At 31.4% G+C, this 22,792-nt stretch overlaps 1 protein-coding gene across 4 annotated transcripts in view; it reads left to right on the top strand.

The window, feature by feature from the left end:
- LOC145328897 (uncharacterized) overlaps positions 1-22,792 on the top strand; it is a 62,832-nt gene that overhangs the window by 22,055 nt on the left and 17,985 nt on the right. For all 4 annotated transcript variants that reach the window (XR_013882718.1, XR_013882717.1, XM_080172835.1 and 1 more), the window contains exons 9-14: positions 1,029-1,254; positions 1,960-2,018; positions 11,535-11,582; positions 12,620-12,692; positions 14,601-14,655; positions 17,473-17,532. Coding sequence is in view for 2 of the 4 variants with exons in the window: in XM_080172835.1 (XP_080028961.1) it covers positions 1,029-1,254; positions 1,960-2,018; positions 11,535-11,582; positions 12,620-12,692; positions 14,601-14,655; positions 17,473-17,532 (521 nt within the window). In the remaining 2 variants the exon portion in view is untranslated. The remainder of the gene's footprint in view (positions 1-1,028; positions 1,255-1,959; positions 2,019-11,534; positions 11,583-12,619; positions 12,693-14,600; positions 14,656-17,472; positions 17,533-22,792) is intronic.

The following is a 22,792-nucleotide window of genomic DNA, read 5'->3' as shown; positions in this document are numbered from 1 at the left end:
AAATAGAAGGTCAACCCTTTCTTTTTAAGTAAACATAAGGAAACATGTTGCATATTTAACAAGGATCTATAATATGCTTCATTGCGCAGATAAGTATTTCAATAATTGTGCAAAAAAGTGAATATTTGGCTACAGAAAATAGTAGGTGAAGAAAGATTGTTCGACCGCAAATTTTCATTTTAACGCTTTTGTGTATAGTTTTATTTAAGATTCTCAGCCATACTGAAAAATCATCTATGGCATCGTATTACAGAAAATTTCCCACGAATATTAGAATAAAAAGCATAAGATTATTATCAGTTTTGTTAGCCCTGTCCTTTTTATTTTAATATCTGCGGAAAGCTGTCTATAATACTATGCGATAAATGACTAAAATGTCTAATTTTCTTCACAAATTATATACATACCAATTTCAAAGTAAAATTGATTAAAAGTCTTCCAAAATGAATACAAAACTACGCAACCTATTAAGGTATCCTAAGAATAGCTTTGCTCCCCTCAACAAGAAATTAAAGTTTATCTTAGTTAATTTTACCACAAAGAAACGCATTACTTTTATTCCTAAAATTTCAATGTTTTATTCTAAGCAAAAACTTGACATTCAAAGTCATGTATTCCCAGGGAGGGAGGGGATAATGGGCTGAAAATTATATTTTTCTCCCAATGTTACAAGTAACTTAATTAAGTGGACAAAGTATTTATGTCCAAAATAATCAGCGGATTTTCCTATCTACGTCAGGGATACTTTTGTTTATCATAACTAGGAGTTTATTAATTTATCATTCATTGTCCCATCCCCTAATTTTTCGGAATATTCCTAAAAAATCCTCTACTAGGAAGTGGATTTTCTTAGTCTTTGTGTTAATTAGTGTTGATACATTTTTTTGTTTTTAATTTGTCCTTTTATCTGCCTCTCTTTCAATTTATCTATCTATCTATATATTATCTATCTATTTTCTATCCATCTATCTGTCTATTTGTCTATCTAATTTCTATCTATCTATCTATCTATCTATCTATCTATCTAGGAGACTCTAAACCAACTGAGAACAAGCTTACAACTGGAGAAACTACTATGGCGCCATCTAATGGTGCCAATAACAACCAAAATGGCCAAAGAAAGGCAACAGCTGTAGCTGGCACAAATGGCAGTGGCCAGGCGGCTAAAGCTGGCACCGACTATAACAGATATGATTCTGGAATTAGTAGTTTTAGCAGCGATGAATCTGAAGAGGAGAATGAAAATATGAACAGGTAAACTCATTGGATAGAGTAAAATTTTTTTCATAAAATGACAACATCCATAAATAGCGAAGCAATAAATCATGGAATGTACAAAGTAAGTAATAAAGCAAGAGTGAGAATATGGAGCAAAAACTGAAAGAAAATCACAAAACCTTTAAAATATAAGGTTTATGTCATTTTAAGCATGACTAGAAGACAGACAGACAAGACAATTTATATACAAGATTTGCATGTGTCATAGGAATCTTCACTAAAAATTTCAGGTGTCTAGACAATCACATTTCTCCCCAAGCGTTACGGACTGACGGACAGACATATTGATAATAATATAAAATAAATGTTGAAGTTTTATATAAAATCTTTGCTTTTCAGGGAGAGGGGACAGAGTAGTAGTACCTTGCAGAATTCAACTAACTCAGTTATTTTCAGGGAGAGGGGACAGAGTAGTAGTACCTTGCAGAATTCAACTAACTCAGTTATTTTCAGGGAGAGGGGACAGAGTAGTAGTACCTTGCAGAATTCAACTAACTCAGTTATTTTCAGGGAGAGGGGACAGAGTAGTAGTACCTTGCAGAATTCAACTAACTCAGTTATTTTCAGGGAGAGGGGACAGAGTAGCAGTACCTTGCAGAATTCAACTAACTCAGTTATTTTCAGGGAGAGGGGACAGAGTAGTAGTACCTTGCAGAATTCAACTAACTCAGTTATTTTCAGGGAGAGGGGACAGAGTAGTAGTACGTTGCAGAATTCAACTAACTCAGTTATTACAAACGGTAAGGATTCTTTTTTATTAGCACAGCTACTCTATACTTTAGTCTATCTGTTCATAGCGCATCAACAAATTCAGACACACTTGAAACTAATTGCTTGATTTTTAGGTGAATTTAAAGTATAGATGTATAATCCACCTGCCCATAGTGGTGGAGACCCTTTTCGTTTACTAGCAAATTGTTTTTTGTTCTTTTGTAAGGACTCGACTGTGTTTTTATTTCCTATGCTATTAGTTGATTTTAAAGACCCAATACAAAATCGTGACATAGTACTCACTCTTTGGAAAGAGTTATATATAGCTCATGCCCCCTATGTTCTCTTACTTTTTAAAAAAACAGGGGACGTATAACACTAAACATTAAAAAAAAAACTTGCATATCTACTTCACTAAAAAATGAAGGAAAGCCTTCACAAGTAAAGCCCTAAAAATACTTGTAGGATATAAAAAGTGTTGACATTTAACAGAAACTGAGAAATGCATTGAAGAAAAATAGTTACCCTCCTTTAAAAAGATTTCCGGTATAGTTATTTATCGCATCGTATTATAAACAGCTTTCGGTATCTCGGGCCTTAAAAAACAAGTTTTAATTTTTTAATTGTACATTTTTTTTTCTCGTAGAAATACATAATACTGAGAACCGGTTCTAATTCAGCGGATAAAAACCGGTTTCGAAGCCAAACTGGGAAATAGTTTTAGATTTAAAAACAATAAATATTACGAGAAAGCAGAATAGTTGAAAGCAATTATTGTAAACAATATTCCCTACCCTGACATTTATAAATATATTTATGAGTATATAAATAGAAAATATTGCTGTTAAATGTCAGACTAGGACTCTAAGAATAACTCAAGGAAGTTTGGAGAAGGAAAAACAAGAACATCAAAATACATATGTTTTTCTTTAGAAATGTCAGTTTTTATAACAAGCAGAAATAGAGGGGCAAAAACGCAAAAAAAACTACAAAAGGAATGGATTTAAAGATTAGAAAATTTTGAAAAGACTCAATGAAGGCTCAAACTCAAGAAAAAACCTAAACACTGAAATTCTCCCACCACCTGGAATAGTCCCCTTTCGTGGCAAAGGCCCCTTTAAGGGGCGATTCGTCGTACGTTTAAAATGGCTTTTTTTTAGGTTATTTTAGGTTAGATTAGGTTATATTGGGTTAGGTGATTGCCCCGGAGGTTAGGTAATTGGCCCCGCAGGGGCTAGAAATAGGAGAAAACCTACTGTGAAAAGAATCGCCCCTTAAGGTGCGTTGCCACGAAAGTGACTATACCCCTCCCACCATTATCTTTGAAAATAATGAAACGAAGAGGGGGGGGGGGGGGTTGTTCCTTACTTTAGGTGATGTAAACAGAAAGACAGTCAATAAAAGCTAGACACAGATAAGAATTAGATTATTTTTAAACCCTGAAGGGCCTTTAGCAACATAGAATTTTCATATTATTCAGCCCTGTACTTTTGTACATTATGTATAGTAGGGAAAAAAGATAAATAGATTGATAGATATAGATAAATACTCAAAGACAGACAGACAGAGAAAAAAAGATATTTGACGCACCCATTTCTCTGAGGTATAGAAAAAGATGTAGAAAAGAAGCATAAATAAACAAAATAAATGTCATATTATTTAGCATAAAGGCATACACACAAAAGTGTACTTTATGGCCAAATTGATCTTTGCATTTAGGTTAAGAGGACTTTAGTTTCAAAACAGGCTTTAAAAGAAATAAAAAAAATATATAAATTAGAAATAAACAGGTTAGAGTGCCTTTAAAAAATGACGTTATACAAAACAAATGACTAATAATAGGCCAGTAAACATTTATTTATTGGTCAATTACAATGTATACTGGCCTATGATTGGTCATTTGAATTGTATGATGTCAATTTTTTATTAGGTACTAATAGTTGCTTCAATTAGAAATATTTCCGTAAATAAAAGTACCAGGATGATTCTTTGTCTGTCTTTCTATGTGTAGCTTTGGACTTTTATTAATTTCTTTATAATTAGGCTCCTTATAGGTTCAGGGAAGGTTTATAAATATTTTGGGAGGTAGGTACCTCATCACTCCTAATAAAATCGCCCCTGGAAAAAAATATCCCTTTAAGTGCCCCTAAAGGCTACCGATGCTATCTATAATACAAAGTAGCTTGATGTCTGTCTGTCCGTCCGTCCATCCCTTAAGATCTTGGTAACCACTAAACAGATCAGATTCTAATCTTCAGGGTATATACCTATTGGTCCTGTGGGGGTTTTAAGCTATTTTCTTGGGGGGTGGGACACCCCCAACCCCCCCAAAAACAAAAAAAATCCCCCCCTCATTTCTTTGGTTATGGGGAAATTACCTCTTGGGACAAAGCCATTAGAGGCTAGGGGAGAAGCCGCTAGTAAATATTATACAGCAAAACATTTAAACTTAAAAACATATATTATAAATTTTAACGTAGTTTTATCTTACTTTTTAAAAATCGTAAAAACAAAACAACAACCCTTTTGATGTGATAATGTTTAAAAATAACATTATTAATTTCTTAAATTTGAAATATAAACTTGTTTATGTTATAATTTGAATATATTTTCTTGTTTATTACCTAGACTTCAGACAAAACATTTCATCATAGTGTTTTTAAAAGCGAAGCTTTTCTATAATTAGGGTCGGTCCGTCCGTCCGTTTGTCTGAGATAGATAGCTTTTATTCGTTAATTTAGGCATGTTAGAATTGTCCTATCGATTTCAAACTTTGCATGATGATTCCTGTAGTAGTTTGGCACGATTTAGAAAGCGTAGCAACTCTATAATCATTACAAGAATGTCCGTACGTCCATTTTAAAAATGTTGATTTTTCTACTTTTTTAACAACAAATTTTCAAGTGTTCTAATTATCCGTTTGATCTGATTTTTGGTATATTGATTCCTGGGACAACAACGAACAATATAATAAGCGAAGCAACTCTATAATCAAGTCCAAAAATGTAAGTATGTCCATAAACATTATCCTGCTTCAAGCAGTTTTTTCAACAAATTTACTTACAATTTTGCTTCGACTCTAATACTTTTAAATTCTGATTATTCAGTTCAGATACCATACAAGTGTTAATGTCCGTTTGTCCTACCGTTTCAGTGCTTCGCTTTTATGGATGTTGTCATCCTTGTTTATTTAAATCAAAACAAGAGTGTGTTTTTCCTAAGTTTAGCCGAATAACAAAAGCAAACTAAAAGCTAAAACCCGAGTTATTACTGGAATATTTGAGCTGGCTTATTCATTGATACACTGTTTTTTTAATGGTAAATATAAACGGAATGGTAAAAATAAAAAAAGTCAAAAAGCTACCATCCCATTGAATGCCACTATAGAATCTAATATACCTGCTATTTATGACAACATTATAGCCAACGTTAAGCATTATGATTATAATTATATTTTTTACTATTTAACACAATTTTTATAACTAGCGGCTTCATCCCTAAAGTCCTCCAGGGGCATTTCAGGGAAAGGATATGTCGACCCTGCACTTTCCTTTTTATAATCGGTTAAGAGGTTAGTGAGATCGTAAGCTACAGACACACAAACATCCTATTAGTTTCATGAAAGGGGATTATAGTTTTCTGTTGATACTACTTAAAATCATTTATTTATTATGCTTATTTGAAGTATACCCAAATTAAATAGTCATGGATATTTTAAATCTGAATGCAGATTATACTATAAATAATTTTCCTAAAATTTTATAGAAGCGGTTAGCGGAAGCTTTTTATAGTGGCTATAAAAAACGACGAAATACTGGCCTACCATTGTTCAATCAAATTTTATACTGGCCTGGCATTGGTAATTTAGTCTTTGTATTGGCCTTTCATTAGTCATTTGTACTGTTTGACGTCCTTTTTTATAAGTACTATAAAGTTCTTTGAGGTTATCATGATTTTATGGTACAGACAGACACACATCATTTTAATCTAATACAATTTAATCATTGCAGTTTGAAATCTTAAAGAAATTTTACTTTAAAAAATCATAGAAGGTCTTTGCTCCTCAGATTGAAAACGGAAGAGAAAGATTGAAAAAAAATATTTTTGTCTGAAAAACAATTCTGTAATTCACACTTTGGGTGTAAACAACTTGACATTAGACTTGATAATATATCTTTTTCTTCTTAGTTTCAAGATTTCTTATGTCAAAAAGAACATTTTATTTACTTTTTTTGGATCCATTTAAGAAAAAAAGCAATATTTATTAATACTCGTGTATATTTATGATTTGTTCATTGAAGTGAAATATTTTATGAATTAAATTTAAAAAAATTATATGACAGAAATCTAGGGATCTAAAGGGATAAGACAATGGCTGATAAATTGATGTACATCCCCAATGATAATATACAAGATTACAATTAGTGGTTGAAAACTTAAATTAATGAACCAACCAATCAAAATCTTGAAACTTTGGGGACTAGTGTAAAAAACAGCCCATTGTCCCTTCCCTCCCTTCAAAAACTATTTAAGATCAAATTGAAACAAGCCGCTTTTATCTAAATTGATCTAAAATTAATGATAAAAATTTGTATGATTACGACAAATTTAATGATATTTTTGACCTTTGACCTAAAAAATTATTAATGCTTCTGTACTTGTCTTATTGATTTATTTATTCACTGTATATTTTCAAAATAGAGCTAAAATCTAAATAACCAAAAAAATTTACGTTATAGATAGAATCATATCCTTGTGTCAAAATTAAAATATTAAAAAGTTAATATTCTTTTAAAACTATATTGAATCAATATTATCCTTAATTTTTTATGTGATTAAATTTCAATATTCATGAACGTATAGGATAACTCTTCTTATCTGATTTCCCTAATGTTTAACATCCTAATAGACTTGGGTTCAAGTAAGCAACATTAAAAATAGCAAAAAAGTAAAAACTTATTGATTTTACTTTCCTTATATGATATACATCTAACAATTTTTCATTACTTATTATTTGAATTTAAAAAAAGTCATACAATACAAATGACTAATGATAGCCAATACACAGACTAAATTACCAATGGCAGGCCAGTATACATTTTAATTGACAAATTGTAGGCCAGTATGCAGTCATTTTTTATGGGCACTTTTTTTCTGTTTATTTTGTAAGATCAATATTACGGATGATCTTTTGAACAATTAATGTATGTTTGAACTTAGCAAAGCATTTGATTTTCGTTGTTAAAATAACCCCACTGCCCGTGTCTTGATCGGATATCCGTGTAAAATTAAAAGTCAAATCTATGATTTATTATACCCTTTTCCCTAAACATATAAATATGAAGTTTTACATACTTTTTTTTAATCTTAAGGTAATTTATTATTTTAGAAAAATAGAAGCTTTGTAATTTTAAATGATTAGTTTGATTACATAATATTTGTCATCTGTAATACATAATAATATGATGTCTGTCTTTCTGTCCGTCTGTTCGTTTGTTCCTTAAGATCTTACTAAATGATATTTTTATATAAGTGCCGTTAATGTCCATTTTCCCTGCTCATATAATGATAGCGAGAATTCACCCAGCCCCCACCCCCAATTTTGAGGCGGAGCCACTGGTACATTTCTAGTGTTTTAAAACTTTTTTGGCCCCCTTCATAATTTTTCTCCTCCATCAAAATTCTATATACACTTGCTCTGCCATTTTTAGTTTCTATTGTCAATAAATCTTTCTATTGCAAGCATAACTTTAACAAGGATGACAACATCCATAAATAGGAAAATATCAATACGAAAAAGACAAAAATAAGAAATAAAGCTACTTCTTTTTTCATCTAGACACAATAATAACATGAAATTTTATTTTTATAGTTTTTTACTCACCCAAATTTTTAAAATCGGAACACCACAGATATATTCGAATAAAAGCGGCTAAAAAGATGCTTAACAGCTGTCTAACCGCCTTGGATGTTTTTAACTGAAATATGCTCCATTGTTATAGGAATGTTGACAAGAAATTTCACCCTTCTATCCTAATTAGGAGCCGAGAAATCACTTCAAATTATAAAGTAGCATCACCTCTAAAAATGTGTTTGCGTACTTTTCTGTTCTCAACTTGTTTCACACTTTTTTACTTTTCTATATTTTTATGACGCTCTCACCCATGAATTTAGCGAAATTATGTTTATTACAAAAAGTAAAAATTAAATGTTATAAAAGCTAACTAGTACAAATACACAAATACAGACAATTAAACATTTGATTGCTTCGCATTTAAATTGAGGTTTTAACAATTACAAAGTCTTTACTTAGACTTCTCTAGCTATTTAAATCATCTTTACTTTTATAATAAAAAATTGCATCGCCCCTGGACTCTAGGAAAGGGCGAAAGAGTTAATTGCCTAAAACTACTTTAAAATATCTATAAATCTTCCCTGGAGATTGCAACCAAATCAGACGAGCTCTTTCGGAGATCTTTATTCTTTAGTTTCAGACAGCAAATTCTTATTACTTTAGTATATTTTTGTAGATAAATTTAATATCGATGTAATTGTAATATAAATCAACTCTCCCATAAGCTTGTCAAAAATATGCAAAAATGAAGACTTGAACCAACCTTTTCAACCTATTCAGAGCTGTTTTTGTTTATTTGCTTTTGCCTTTACACGTCAATTGCTGTTTTGTGAAAACGTCCAAGTGAATATAGCAAAGTATGAATCTTTCAGTGCTGTGTATCTGTTTTATGTCTACTAATATTCTACAGGGATCTAAAGGGATAAGACATTAATTGATGTACATCCCCAATGTTGGTACAAAAAATTATCCCTTCTGAAGATTACAATTAGTGGTTGAAACGATTTGACACTTAACTTAACAAACCAACCAATAAAGTTCCCAAATTTATTAAGGCAACGTTATTATAATACTTTCGGGACTGGTGTAATAAACAGCCCAATGTCCCCTTCCTCCCTGAATATTCTAGCTATTTTAAATATCATCGTTTGTTTTCCTAAACATCACTGTACATCGTTTTAGTATAACTCTTTTGTTGACAGAAATTGGGCAGATTTTTCTTTATTTTGGTTATTATTATTTAATTAAAAGTATCTGGTTATAATGTCATTATTTTGTTACTAGCGACTATGTTATCTAGAGGCCTCTATGGGCCCCTTAGGTGGGGGAAGGGAATTGGGAAGTCGCCCCCTATTTTGAATTGTAGATATAGAAAGAAAAGGTTTCGGCCCCTTTGTACGAAAGGAAGTCCAGTAAGTCACAAAGTGACATACTCGGTTTAACGGTTATAGAGATCCTTTGTTACAGACAGACAGACACACAGACACAGATCATGTTACTTTATTATAAGTTTATGTCAAACATATTTTTCTTAAGGCCATATAGTCCTCAATATATAAGTCAATTAGTAATTTCAGCCATTTTTAAGGCTGTATTATAGATATTTTAGGCATAAAAGAAATTGATTCAAAATAGAAAAGTTAAAGCTTTCGATAATTTTGCTATTTACTAGACCTTATTGGACAGATAGTCAGATAGACATTCTATTTAGTATATATGTATATTATTATAATTAATGTATTGTATTTTCATAATGTTGTCATCCTTGTTTAAAATGTATTATATTATAGAATGACATTATACCTATTAAATTTGTATGAAAAATTATATTTTCTTCACACACGTTTCAAACAATCGATCTATTATTACTTGGATGTTGCATCATATTTTATTGTACTCTGATAAGGTGATGCTCGTAGCTAGCTAAAATAACAAAACTTCCCATCCACTCAATTTCCATCATCCTCTCCTCTATACTGGAAGAATGAACTGACCAATAAATGAGGTCCAAGCTAAATTAACAACAAATTTTCTCGTGTCAATAAATCCACATGCATATATCCTATATCCATTTTTCAAACTTATAATAACAAAATAGTCGAAGTGTGAACCGCTATCTACCTATTAACATTTTTACAGTATAAAACAAGAGCAATTATGTTCATTACCAGATGATAATTAATAAAATTAAGGCAATAAGCTGCTATTAGTAAAAATCCTTATATAAAAGTAACAGGATGTGTTTGTCCGTTTGTACTGAAGTAAAATGAAAATGAGGGTGGTTAACTTTTTCCCTACCACGTTAAGTGCCCCTCTCTAGATAATCGTTTATGCAGGTAATGGCGACTTATTAAGATATACACACATAAATTAAATTATCTGTTTTTGTTTGTCTTGTAATTACTGCGCTGTATAAAATCCTTCTTGTCCTCGTTAATACTAACAAGGATGACAAGCACAAAAACCATGAATGGAATCTTGGAAATACGAATACGAATACAGTGGTTAAAAAGCAGTTTTAAATTAAGAATAAAATTTAAAAAATCATAAAACCTTTTAATTCGTTTTCCTTTCAATAGACTGACAGACTGACGGACAAAATACATTATATACTGGATGCTAATTGGTATGGGAATCTTTCCAAAAAAATAGTAGCCGGGTAAATCACATTTCCCTCATAGCATTACAGACTGACGTACTGACGGACAGACGAAGTGAATTATTTAGTAGCTTGTCTAATCACAAATTCTTTTGAAAGTGTGTTTATGTGACGGCGGTCGTTCAATCTCTGTAGACCAAAATAATTTTTATTTCAAGACAGCATGAACATTTGCATCCACCCTTGACATTGTACAATGTACATACATAGATATATAGAGTTATAGTTGGATAGCTAGATAGTTGGATAGATAGATAGTTGGATAGACAGATAAAGGGATAGATAGATAGTTTTATAGTTGGATAGATAGAAAGTTGGATAGACAGATAAATGGATGGATAGAAAGCTAGAGTTATACTTGGATAGACAGATAAATGGATAGATAGATAATTGGATAGACATATATTTGGATAGATAGACAGCTAGAGTTATACTTGGATAGACAGATAGTTGGATAGACAGATAAAGCGATGGATAGATTTATGATTGAGAAAATAGATAGTTTTATTGACAGATAAATAGTTAGATAGATGGCCAGCTGGAGCTATAATTGGATAGATAGATGGTTGGATAGGTAAATCCATTTAGTTTGGATAGACAGATACTTTGAAACATAGATAAATAGATAAACATGAAGATTGATCATTACTTATTTGGCTAGTTAGATAGATAGCAATGGACCTAAACTTCTTATATTTTGATTATTTGTACAAACTACATACAAGTGATGAATAAAAAAGTACTTTACTTACTTTTTGGACATTTAGATACCTCCCACTCCCTTTATTCAAATTACTAAAACATATTTCAGTCCCTACTGGAGCCCTAACCCTGCGGGGCTCCCCTAACCTTTATTTACCCTAATCTAAATAATTATCCCAATTATTTTTTCTTTCTTCTATTTAGTTCTTTTTGGGTCTATATGCATTTTATGAGATAAACAACAAATTCGAAATTGGTCAATATTTAATCAATTTTATTTATTTTTGAATTTAACACCTATTTCATTTTTTTTTTATTTTTAAACTTTAGGTACAGAAAATGGAAGTGTAGATGCTGAAAAAGTTGCTGCTTATTTAGGTAACTTTTGTTCTATATATCTATCTATCTATCTATCTATCTATCTATCTATCTATCTATCTATCTATCTATCTATCTATCTATCTATCTATCTATCTATCTATCTATCTATCTATCTATCTATCTATCTATCTATCTATCTATCTATCTACTATCTATCTATCTATCTATCTATCTATCTATCTATCTATCGATCTATCTATCAATCTATCTATCTATCTATCTATCTATCTATCTATCTATCTATCTATCTATCTATCTATCTATCTATCTATCTATCTATCTATCTATCTATCTATCTATCTATCTATCTATCTATCTATCTATCTATCTATCTATCTATCTATCTATCTATCTATCTATCTATCTATCTATCTATCTATCTATCTATCTATCTATCTATCTATCTATCTATCTATCTATCTATCTATTTATCTATCTATCTATCTATCTATCTATCTATCTATCTATCTATCTATCTATCTACCTATCTATCTATCTATCTATCTATCTATCTATCTATCTATCTATCTATCTACTATCTATCTATCTATCTATCTATCTATCTATCTATCTATCTATCTATCTATCTATCTATCTATCTATCTATCTATCTATCTATCTATCTATCTATCTATCTATCTATCTATCTATCTATCTATCTATCTATCTATCTACTATCTATCTATCTATCTATCTATCTATCTATCTATCTATCTATCTATCTATCTATCTATCTATCTATCTATCTATCTATCTATCTATCTATCTATCTATCTATCTATCTATCTATCTATCTATCTATCTATCTATCTATCTATCTATCTATCTATCTATCTATCTATCTATCTATCTATCTATCTATCTATCTATCTATCTATCTATCTATCTATCTATCTATCTATCTATCTATCTATCTATCTATCTATCTATCTATCTATCTATCTATCTATCTATCTATCTATCTATCTATCTATCTATCTATCTATCTATCTATCTATCTATCTATCTATCTATCTATCTATCTATCTATGTAGATACATGTGCCCACAAGGAGTTGAACACATCAGTCATACAGAAGTTAACCGCCCAGCGAAAGAATTCTATAGGAACAGTTCAAAGTACATTAGAAACACAAATACAATTCCTGTAAACAATTATCACAATAGAGTTACACCATAATTACTTTCTTTAAAAAGCTTAAAATTCTACTGTACTACTAATGCAATAATAATATCTTTTGAACCGAAATACTTTTAATGTCTCTTTACCTTTCTATTTTCTTAAAGCTATTGTCTACTTTATTTTCGTTCTGAGAAATATGTCTTTGAAATACAACCTACAAAGTTACTACCGAGAAACAGAGACAATACAATAAAAGAAAGTTTTATAATAATGTTTTCTTTTCGGTTGGCTTAACAACTTTGGTGACTTTATTGAATTTTGATTGGTTAATTCATTAAGTTGAGTGTTCAAATATTTTAACCACTAATATTAATCTACAGAAGGGGTAATTTTGTGTATCATCATTGAGAATATACATCAATTTATGTGCCATTGTCTTGTACATTTAGATCCCTTTGAAAAAAAACAGGGTTTGTTTGATTTTGTCACTAAGCTATAGAAAAATCCTTCAAAACAACCAACCATTTTCAGCCACATTTTTAGAAACCAAGGCATCTGAATGTTTGATAACAGTTTGTCTTGTGCTAAAAAAGCAAGTCATTTATATTTACTACGTAGGAACACCCGTTTTAGAAATTGTTGTCTTGATCTTTTAATCCTATGATACTTGCTTCTGCCTTAAGCTAGGGATTCACTGATAGGTAATTGGAAAAAAAAATCTTCCCTAACTTAAAATTCTTTGATTATATGATTACTTGGATGTTGCGCCAGATTTTCATGTACTCTAATACTCCCAGCTGGCTAAAATAACGATGCCCACTTCTTCACCCCATCCTCATCCCCCGCTAGATAAACATGAGGTCTATATTAGCAACCTAAATTGACGACAAATTTTCCTCTGATAATATATCCACGTATACCATTTCAATTTCTTCAGGTAAAACCAATTGTGTATCTGAACCAATTCTTGTCTAAACTTCGCTTTTATTGTACAGTTTACAACCTTTTTAAATATGTCCTAAATTTCCAGTGTAAGGAGTTGTAATATATATGAAAAAAGGCGTTTATCCCACTTATAGACTACAAAAGGTGGGGGTAAAGGGGTGTTTACCCCCTCAAACTTTCTCTAATTCTAATTCTCTCAAAATTAGAAATAAATAAATTATCATCCCACCAAAACCATTGAAGCACCTCATTTTATCCCCCTCAAAATATAAAGCTTGGACGTCCCTAAATTCCACTCCTAATAATAATGTCACTCTTACCTGTCCAGGGAATCCTGATTAAAAAACTCTTGTGTACAAGAGGTATTGTCAATTATAAATAATGTATGAGTGCATTTATAGAATTCTCTACATGTGTACTGTAGGTTGTTTTTGACCATGTAAAAATATTGTGATACTTTAAATGATAACGTTAAGTACACTTTAAAAATATTATAAGCTAAAATACTATAAAAAGGTAATTATAAAAAATACAGATAAAATCATAAGCAGTAAAATAAATTTAACCCAATCAAATCTATGTCTTGTAAATTCTAGGATAAAAATATAAAAATTGAAAGTGAAAAGAATTTTATTATGAGCGATTTCTCTTAAAATAATGAAAAACTTCCCATGCGAGCTTTACCTTGAAGGAGCGTTGTCAGCGAGATCTATGGGTACAGGCACACACACATAGAGACAACCTACCTCTTAATTATATAAAAACCTGTAAAATTCAATCTTCACCTTACCAAAAAAAGAAACAAAATGCTTCTAAAATTTTTGCACATTGTTACTTAAGATAAATAAACAAGACCTTAATGATAAATGATTTTTTTGAGAAGTTTAGTCTTAGTCCCAAGTATGTACATATATAAATATATATATTCTGAACTGATATTTGAACAGGGATGTTATTCTACAAAGAAATGACAGAAGAACTAATTAAAGAAATTTTAGCACAGGTAAGAATTTTAACAATTCCAGCTACTTTATCAGACAAATGACATAATTTGTCATTTTTGAAATTTCACGTTTCGCTTTTTATATTAATAGCGGCTAAGCTTGGGGCACTTAAATCTGGGGGGAACTGGACACCCCCCCTTTTTTTACATTTTAAGTTTTAGAGGATAAAAAGTTGGTTACCCTTCCCGAAAATAGTTAGAAAAAAACTTCCCTGGACCTTTAATAAGCTTCATTATAAAGGAGAAAGATATCGGTTCAGTGATTAGCAAAAAATCTCACTACTTTATACAAAAGGATAAGTTAAGAGATGGCGTAATTTTTATTTCTGTGTTATGACTACATATATGATTAATATGCTGTTTTGACTTTATCATAGCATAACAATTGGTATCATAAACAATTTGAAGCATGGGCGTGCAAAAGGATTTTTGACCCTCTCTCAACCCGCCCCCCCCCCCTCCAGAATGATAAAAAAATAATATTGTATCTTTTACAAATCCCCTTGGTTTTTTTACAGCCCAAAATTTAAATTTTTGTTCAAGCGCTAGATTAAAACAAAAATTTTAATTAAGTTTATTTTTGTTGACTATAAAAAAGGTAATTAGATATGAAACAAGAATAAAACATCCTTAGACGTCCAGGGGGGGGGGGGGGGGGTGAAAATAAAAAAAATGTTTACCCTCAAACTTAGTCCGTTTCAACATGACATGGGTCATTTTAAGGAAAACCATCAAAATCCAAATTCACGCCAATCTGATTTTTAGTTTCTCTCAAACAACGTCACTTTTATAATAGCTTAAAAGCATAGTTTTTACAGCAGGGGCGTGCACAGCGATTCTCGAGGGGATTTTAAAGCATTAAAAAGTGAAAAAAGGGAAGGTAGGCCCTTTAGATTTTAATGAGGGTGTTACCACCCTCCTACCGCACGCTACTTCTTTCAAAAGTAGGTGCGCTATGAAAAGAGCTACGACGCATTGCTAGGATTATTTACCTAAAAGAATGAAATTATATATTTATATAAAACTATATTTGTCTGCTGGATCTATATGGGTTTTCGTTACAGCGAAGCTTCTTATGGGTCCATGGAAGGTTCGTGCACATTTTGTGGAAGGGTATCTCCTCCCTTCTAAGATAAATGACCTATGGGAACCCCCCCTCCCTTAACTTTTTTCTTTTAAATCTTACTTTTATTAAGGCAGCAGAATACTGAATTACTAAATTGATCGCGTTTGTTTCTTGTTCTTTTATTTTTGCTACCTTCAGTATAAATTTCCATATGAGGAATGCTCCCGTATTGGCTGACTGGAACCCAACTAACCGGAAACGAAAATCTTGGAAATCAATGTCAATCTTTCAATGTCGAAAAAATTTTCAGAGATAAGGAAACGCATTTGGGAATAGTTATATATCGTATTGTATTATAGACAGCTTTCCACGGATGCTAAATTAAAGATTAAAACCAGTTTTGATCGCCCCGAGGGACCAATGGACCGGGATATCAAAACTGGTATTAATTTTATTATTTTTATCTTAATATTCGTGGAAAGTTGTCTGCAAGACAATGCTGTACATGATTTTTTCAATATGACAGAGAACTGGTTCTAAACCACCGATTTTTAATCGGTTTCGAATCCATTAATTCTGGAAATGTATTTGGGAAAATGATGATATAAGAGGTTTCGTGATGAATTTAATTTTTAAAATATATTTAAATTTTTGTTTACAAAAACTATAATTAACTAATTAAGTATATAATCATAAAGTAAATTAAATGATCAGGATGTGTGCACGTTTATGAAGAATAAGAAACTATTTGAACTATTTGTAAGGAAGCTTTGTATTTGCCTGTGTCTTTACGGGAAATGTTCGTTATCCCAAACACCCAAAAGAGTTATGGTTAGTAAGCTATAAAAATTGGAAAGAATTTTAATGAATATAATAGATTTGAAATCTGCATAAAATTTTAAGGAATTTTTATAAGATTCGTTTTTTGTATAATTCTTTATCTATAAGCGCAAATACAAATTAAGTTAAATAATTTTGACATCTGTGATTGGTGGATTGAAAACTATATCTGCGCCCTGATTGGAGAAGCTTAAGTGACGTACATTATTCAACCAATTAGAGCGTAGGTAGTTTCCAATCCACCTTTCCTATTGGTCAAAATTTATTATCTTAAATTGGATTTGCGCTTTTAAATAATGAATTATATAAAAAACGAATTTTATAAAAAATCCTTAAAATTTTATGCAGATTTAAAATCTAGTATATTCATTAACATTCTTTCCAATTTTTATAGGTTAATGGTTAGGAGAAATCAACTACTTATAAAGATGACTAAATTATTTTAAAGGATTCTTATACTTTTCACTGATAGTGTTACGTAATCACACAGCAATGTAAATATAAACCCCTATCTCTAGTGAATTGAGTTGAAATAAAGGGACACTCCCCACTTGTAATTTATGTTTTTGCTTAAATCTTTATACTAAAGTTACAGGTTCTGTTTGTGTGTGTGTATGTGTGTATGTGTGTGTGTGTGTGTGTATGTGTGTGTGTGTGTGTGTATGTGAGTGTGTGTGGTATCGTACCGCTGAACCGATATAATTCTGCTTTACAATGTAGGCCCTGGAAGGGTTTATAACTTTTTAATTTTTTGGGGGAGGTGGGGAGGGGGGAGGGTACCACCAACATCCCAATAGAAATCACCCCTAGAAATAAACGAACTTGGCGGCACACATTTATTCTTTCTTAAACTAATATTGAAAAGAGGCGCTTACAGTATCTACACAGTCTAGATTAATCTTTTGTTGCAGGAGTTGATGAGTAGAAGTATGAGAGATCTCGCCTCCATTATACCTGACAGATTAAAACAGGTATCTATCTATCTATCCATCTATCTATCTATTCATATATCTATCTATCTATCCATTTATCTATCATTCTAACTATCTATCTATTAATGTATCTGTCTATCCATATATCTATTTATCTATCTATCTATACATTTATCTATTTATCTATCATTCTAACTATCTATCTCACCTCCATTATACCTGACAAATTAAAACAGGTATCTTAATATCTATCCATTTATCTATCATTCTAACTATCTATCTCGCCACCATTATACCTGACAGATTAAAACAGGTATCTATTTATCATTCCCTTCATCAATTTTTTAGTCTTAATTGTAATTATCTATTTTTATTCTATATATCAGTTTTGTTATCAACCTATCAGATTAATATTATATCACACTTAAACCTGCCTAATGTAATTTAGATTTTTAACTGTCATATACAGATTTCTCTATCTATCTCCAAATTTATCTATCTATTTAAATATAAGTAAAACTAGAGTAAGATGATTTAATCTCCCCTAATTAAATTGATTAAAAGCACACATTCAAACAATTGCATGAAAACAAGAATGACATCATTACAAGTACAGTATAAATAGATTTTTAAAAAAAAGTATCAGCAGTAAAGAGGATGATTTTCTTCGCCCCTATCCTCTAAGGAAAGGGTGGAGGACGTAAATATAATAGCCTAAAACCTCCCAAAGATATTTATACGTACAACTCTTCTGGTATCTTAAGCTTCAGACAAAAAACCTAACCTTGAATTAATGGTTCAACAGTTTGTTCACTGCTACTTGGAACCAAACAAACAAAATTAGGTAAAAAGCATTTTGAAAACTTTGGGCACAAGTAGAAATTATTCTCGCCGATCCCCCCCCCCCCCCCCCCCCCCCCCCCAATAAGTTAAGTAAATTTAAGAGTAGCATTGCTACAAACAACGTCCTTGATGTTCAGTGCAATTTTGAGGACGAAATATTAAACTACTTAAGAGACGTCTTTTTTTGGCACCACAAATATTTAGGTTACTAAATATTTGTTTGTAAGTGTGTGACACAATTAAATATTATGTATGAGTGTGTGTGTATGTACTATTCTGTTAAGATTACTTACTAAGTATTATTTTCATTTTAGTTGCTAATTTCTCCCTAATATCACTTCAGTAGTAGGGTAGGGTTTGGGTTAAAGGGGGAGGATGGAGGGGTTCGTCGTTTTAGCCCGCTACAAGTTTCAATTTATTAGAGAACATGATAATCTGGTGTAGGATTTAAGTAATAATAACTAAATTCTTACAGCCCAATGTTCTCTCCCTTCCTGATACAAGCACACTCATACTCTCTTTTTCTCACCCCCTAATCTCTCTAATATTACGTCATTCGAGATACTTTGGCCAAAAGCTTCTAAATTTATCCTCTTTTTATAGACACTATAAAGAGCTTCCTCGCCCACTATTGTGTAAATTTTTGGGAAGCTTATAAAAGTATTATTCATGTCACTTCCTAGATTAGACACTACCTTCAATCTGTGTTGCTCTCAGTTCTTACTTTTCAACCAAAGAATTTAAACATTTTATTAGCGCACAATAAATGAATAAGTACCTAACCCAAGAAGTGTAGCTCATTTTCAGTTGCTATCAAATTGCTTTCTGTTCATTTATAGGGACTCGGCTTTATTTTTTTCATAAGCTTATTTCAAAGATCCAATACAAAATCGGTACAGGGTCCTGCCCTGTGGGCTGAATTACATATAGCTTATACCTCCTCTGTTCTTTTACTTTAATATTAGCACTGCGAATCACTAGGGTGCTTCCGTATGTTTATATTTAATTTTGTTATTACATCCTAAGATTTAGGAATTTTATTGCTAAATTTAAGCCTTATGCCCTTATGCCTAAAAATGTAAGTATGTCCTTAAATAGTATCCTGTATTTAAGCAGTTTTGCAACAAATTTATGTACAACTTTGTTTAGACTTATACATTTTTATTCTGTCTATTCAGTTCTGACACTCGTATTTGTATTTCCTATCGATTAAGAGCTGGTCTTTTATGAATGTTGTCATCCTTGTTTATAGCTATTAGATTTAACATGTGCAGCTGTTTTGAATGATATTCCTAAGTGAGATTGTTTAGTCTAGACCTACAAATATTCGTCTCCTGTGTTCTTCAAAACAATGATCACTTAATCTTGATACTATCTATTATCTCTCTCGCCTTTTTCTTTTCTTTTTTCCCTCTCTCTCTTTCTCTCTAATTTTCTCAGTATTATTTAAAACCTTACTGAATCTTGATATTCTTTTTTCACTCCCAATCTTTTATCACCTTATCTATTTTCTTTTCTTTCTCTCTCTCTCTCTCTCTCTCTCTCTCTCTCACACTCTCTCTCTCTCTCTCTCTCTCTCTCTCTCTCTCTCTCTCTCTCTCTTCCTCTCTCTCTCTCTCTCTCTCCGAAGGCAACGATTAAAGAGCAAGATCAAGCCAAATAACTCTAATCTAATTAGCTAAAGAATTGTGTCGTAATTTGAACTTTAATATAAAATTCCTAAAAACATTTACTTCAATAACATCACACTACATTAGTTGTGAGTAATTTTCTGATAAATTACTGTAATTTAATTGTTTTTAATGTCCTAGAAACTCTTTATAATGTGTATAATCTACAGAGATTTATATTAATTAGGCTAGTAACATTATTATGCAGTTAGAGGTTATAGAGAACAAAAGGGAAAAAATAATAATAAAAAAAAAGAAAGAGAAAAAGAAAGAGAGAGAGAGAGAGAGAGAGAGAGAGAGAGAGAGAGAGAGAGAGAGAGAGAGAGAGTGAGAGAGAGAGAGAGAGAGAGAGAGAGAGAGAGAGAGAGAGAGAGAGAGAGAGTGAGAGAGAGAGAGAGAGAGAGAGAGTGAGAGAGAGAGAGAGAGAGAGAGAGAGAGAGTGAGAGAGAGAGAGAGAGAGAGAGAGAGAGAGAGAGAGAAAGAAAAGAAAATAGATAAGGTGATAAAAGATTGGGAGTGAAAAAAGAATATCAAGATTCAGTAAGGTTTTAAATAATACTGAGAAAATTAGAGAGAAAGAGAGAGAGGGAAAAAGAAAAGAAAAAGGCGAGAGAGATAATAGATAGTATCAAGATTAAGTGATCATTGTTTTGAAGAACACAGGAGACGAATATTTGTAGGTCTAGACTAAACAATCTCACTTAGGAATATCATTCAAAACAGCTGCACATGTTAAATCTAATAGCTATAAACAAGGATGACAACATTCATAAAAGACCAGCTCTTAATCGATAGGAAATACAAATACGAGTGTCAGAACTGAATAGACAGAATAAAAATGTATAAGTCTAAACAAAGTTGTACATAAATTTGTTGCAAAACTGCTTAAATACAGGATACTATTTAAGGACATACTTACATTTTTAGGCATAAGGGCATAAGGCTTAAATTTAGCAATAAAATTCCTAAATCTTAGGATGTAATAACAAAATTAAATATAAACATACGGAAGCACCCTAGTGATTCGCAGTGCTAATATTAAAGTAAAAGAACAGAGGAGGTATAAGCTATATGTAATTCAGCCCACAGGGCAGGACCCTGTACCGATTTTGTATTGGATCTTTGAAATAAGCTTATGAAAAAAATAAAGCCGAGTCCCTATAAATGAACAGAAAGCAATTTGATAGCAACTGAAAATGAGCTACACTTCTTGGGTTAGGTACTTATTCATTTATTGTGCGCTAATAAAATGTTTAAATTCTTTGGTTGAAAAGTAAGAACTGAGAGCAACACAGATTGAAGGTAGTGTCTAATCTAGGAAGTGACATGAATAATACTTTTATAAGCTTATAAGAGAGAGAGAGAGAGAGAGAGAGAGAAAGAAAAGAAAATAGATAAGGTGATAAAAGATTGGGAGTGAAAAAAGAATATCAAGAGAGAGAGAGAGAGAGAGAGAAGAAAGAATGAAAGAGTGTGTGAGAGAGAGAGAGAGAGAGAGAGAGAGAGAGAGAGAGAGAGTCAGAAAGAGATTCAGAAAGAGATATAAAAAATGTCATGCATTAATTCCATTAATAGCTTTCAATGCATTCTAAAATCATAATCTATTGCTTTGAATAAGGTTAATTTCAGTACACAAGACATTTGGGCCAGAATCAATGAATCTAATCAATTTTGTACACTTTAATCTTTGGATAAACTAATGATCATTAAACCCACCCATATTATAAAATGTTTGTATGTTTATTATTTAAGCTTAGGTTAGGTTATATTGGGTACTAGGAAGCCCCGCATGGGTAAGACATGAAAAAAAAAAAAATTCCCCATTTTTCAATTTATTTGGGTTATAAGTGCTCAATCGATACTTTATGTAAAACCAGCTTATTCTCCTAATTGTGCACTCTGTTAAGATGCACCTGTTCATGGGCGAGGACAATCTCGGTATTTTTAACATATTAGAAGAAAATAATCTTATTACACATGAAACGTGAAATTGTCACGCCCATATTTAGAAATGTTTAAATATTTTTGTAATTTGGCTAGGAACTAAAAGTTAGTTAGATAAGTCAGACTATATTATGCAATATAATTAATAGTCTTTAGGGCATTATAAACTTTATATATCTATATATAAATAAGGATGACAATATCCAAGAAAAACGCGATTTATATTCGGATAGCGAAGACAGTTATTTAAATTTTATTAAAAATAATGATTTTTTGATTATACTTTTTCATCATAACTTTTTTTTTGCAAATAAAAAAATATGAAAGTTTTATCTAATGACTCGCAGAAATTGTTCGTTGGTGAACTGGCAAGGATAAAATTATCCATAATAGAGAAATATATTTTAAAAGATGGTATGCTTTTTATCCAAGGAATCACCATGTATTAATTACTATTACAAGGATAATTCACTTTCAAAATAAGAAAATAGTTCAAATATAAGAACACTAAAATGGCTTAATTATTATCTATTAGCAATAGAATCAACAAACTTCCATATGCGTTATCATTACAGGAATTCCCCATACACACAAAAAATCATTACCTCTTCTATTTCGCTACACTGATATACAGATAAACGTCCAAAAATACCCTTAATGTATAGTAGCTATGCCAACGACAAAATGTGCGGCTTATGACCTTGATAAATGACAACAATTTTTTTACAATTAATGGTCGGTCAACTGTGCAGGGATCCAGGGATATTGCAGTCGAGGAATAATTATTTATGTTAAATTATAAGATTTAAACCAGTTTTGTTAGCCCCGAGTGGCCAAAGGTC

Source organism: Acartia tonsa, chromosome 9 (assembly GCF_053477335.1).
Source record: "Acartia tonsa isolate MP-2025a chromosome 9, ASM5347733v1, whole genome shotgun sequence".
Taxonomy (NCBI): Eukaryota; Metazoa; Arthropoda; class Copepoda; order Calanoida; family Acartiidae; genus Acartia; species Acartia tonsa.
Note: the sequence above shows the minus strand (reverse complement) of the source record. Positions and strands in the feature narration are given on the sequence as shown.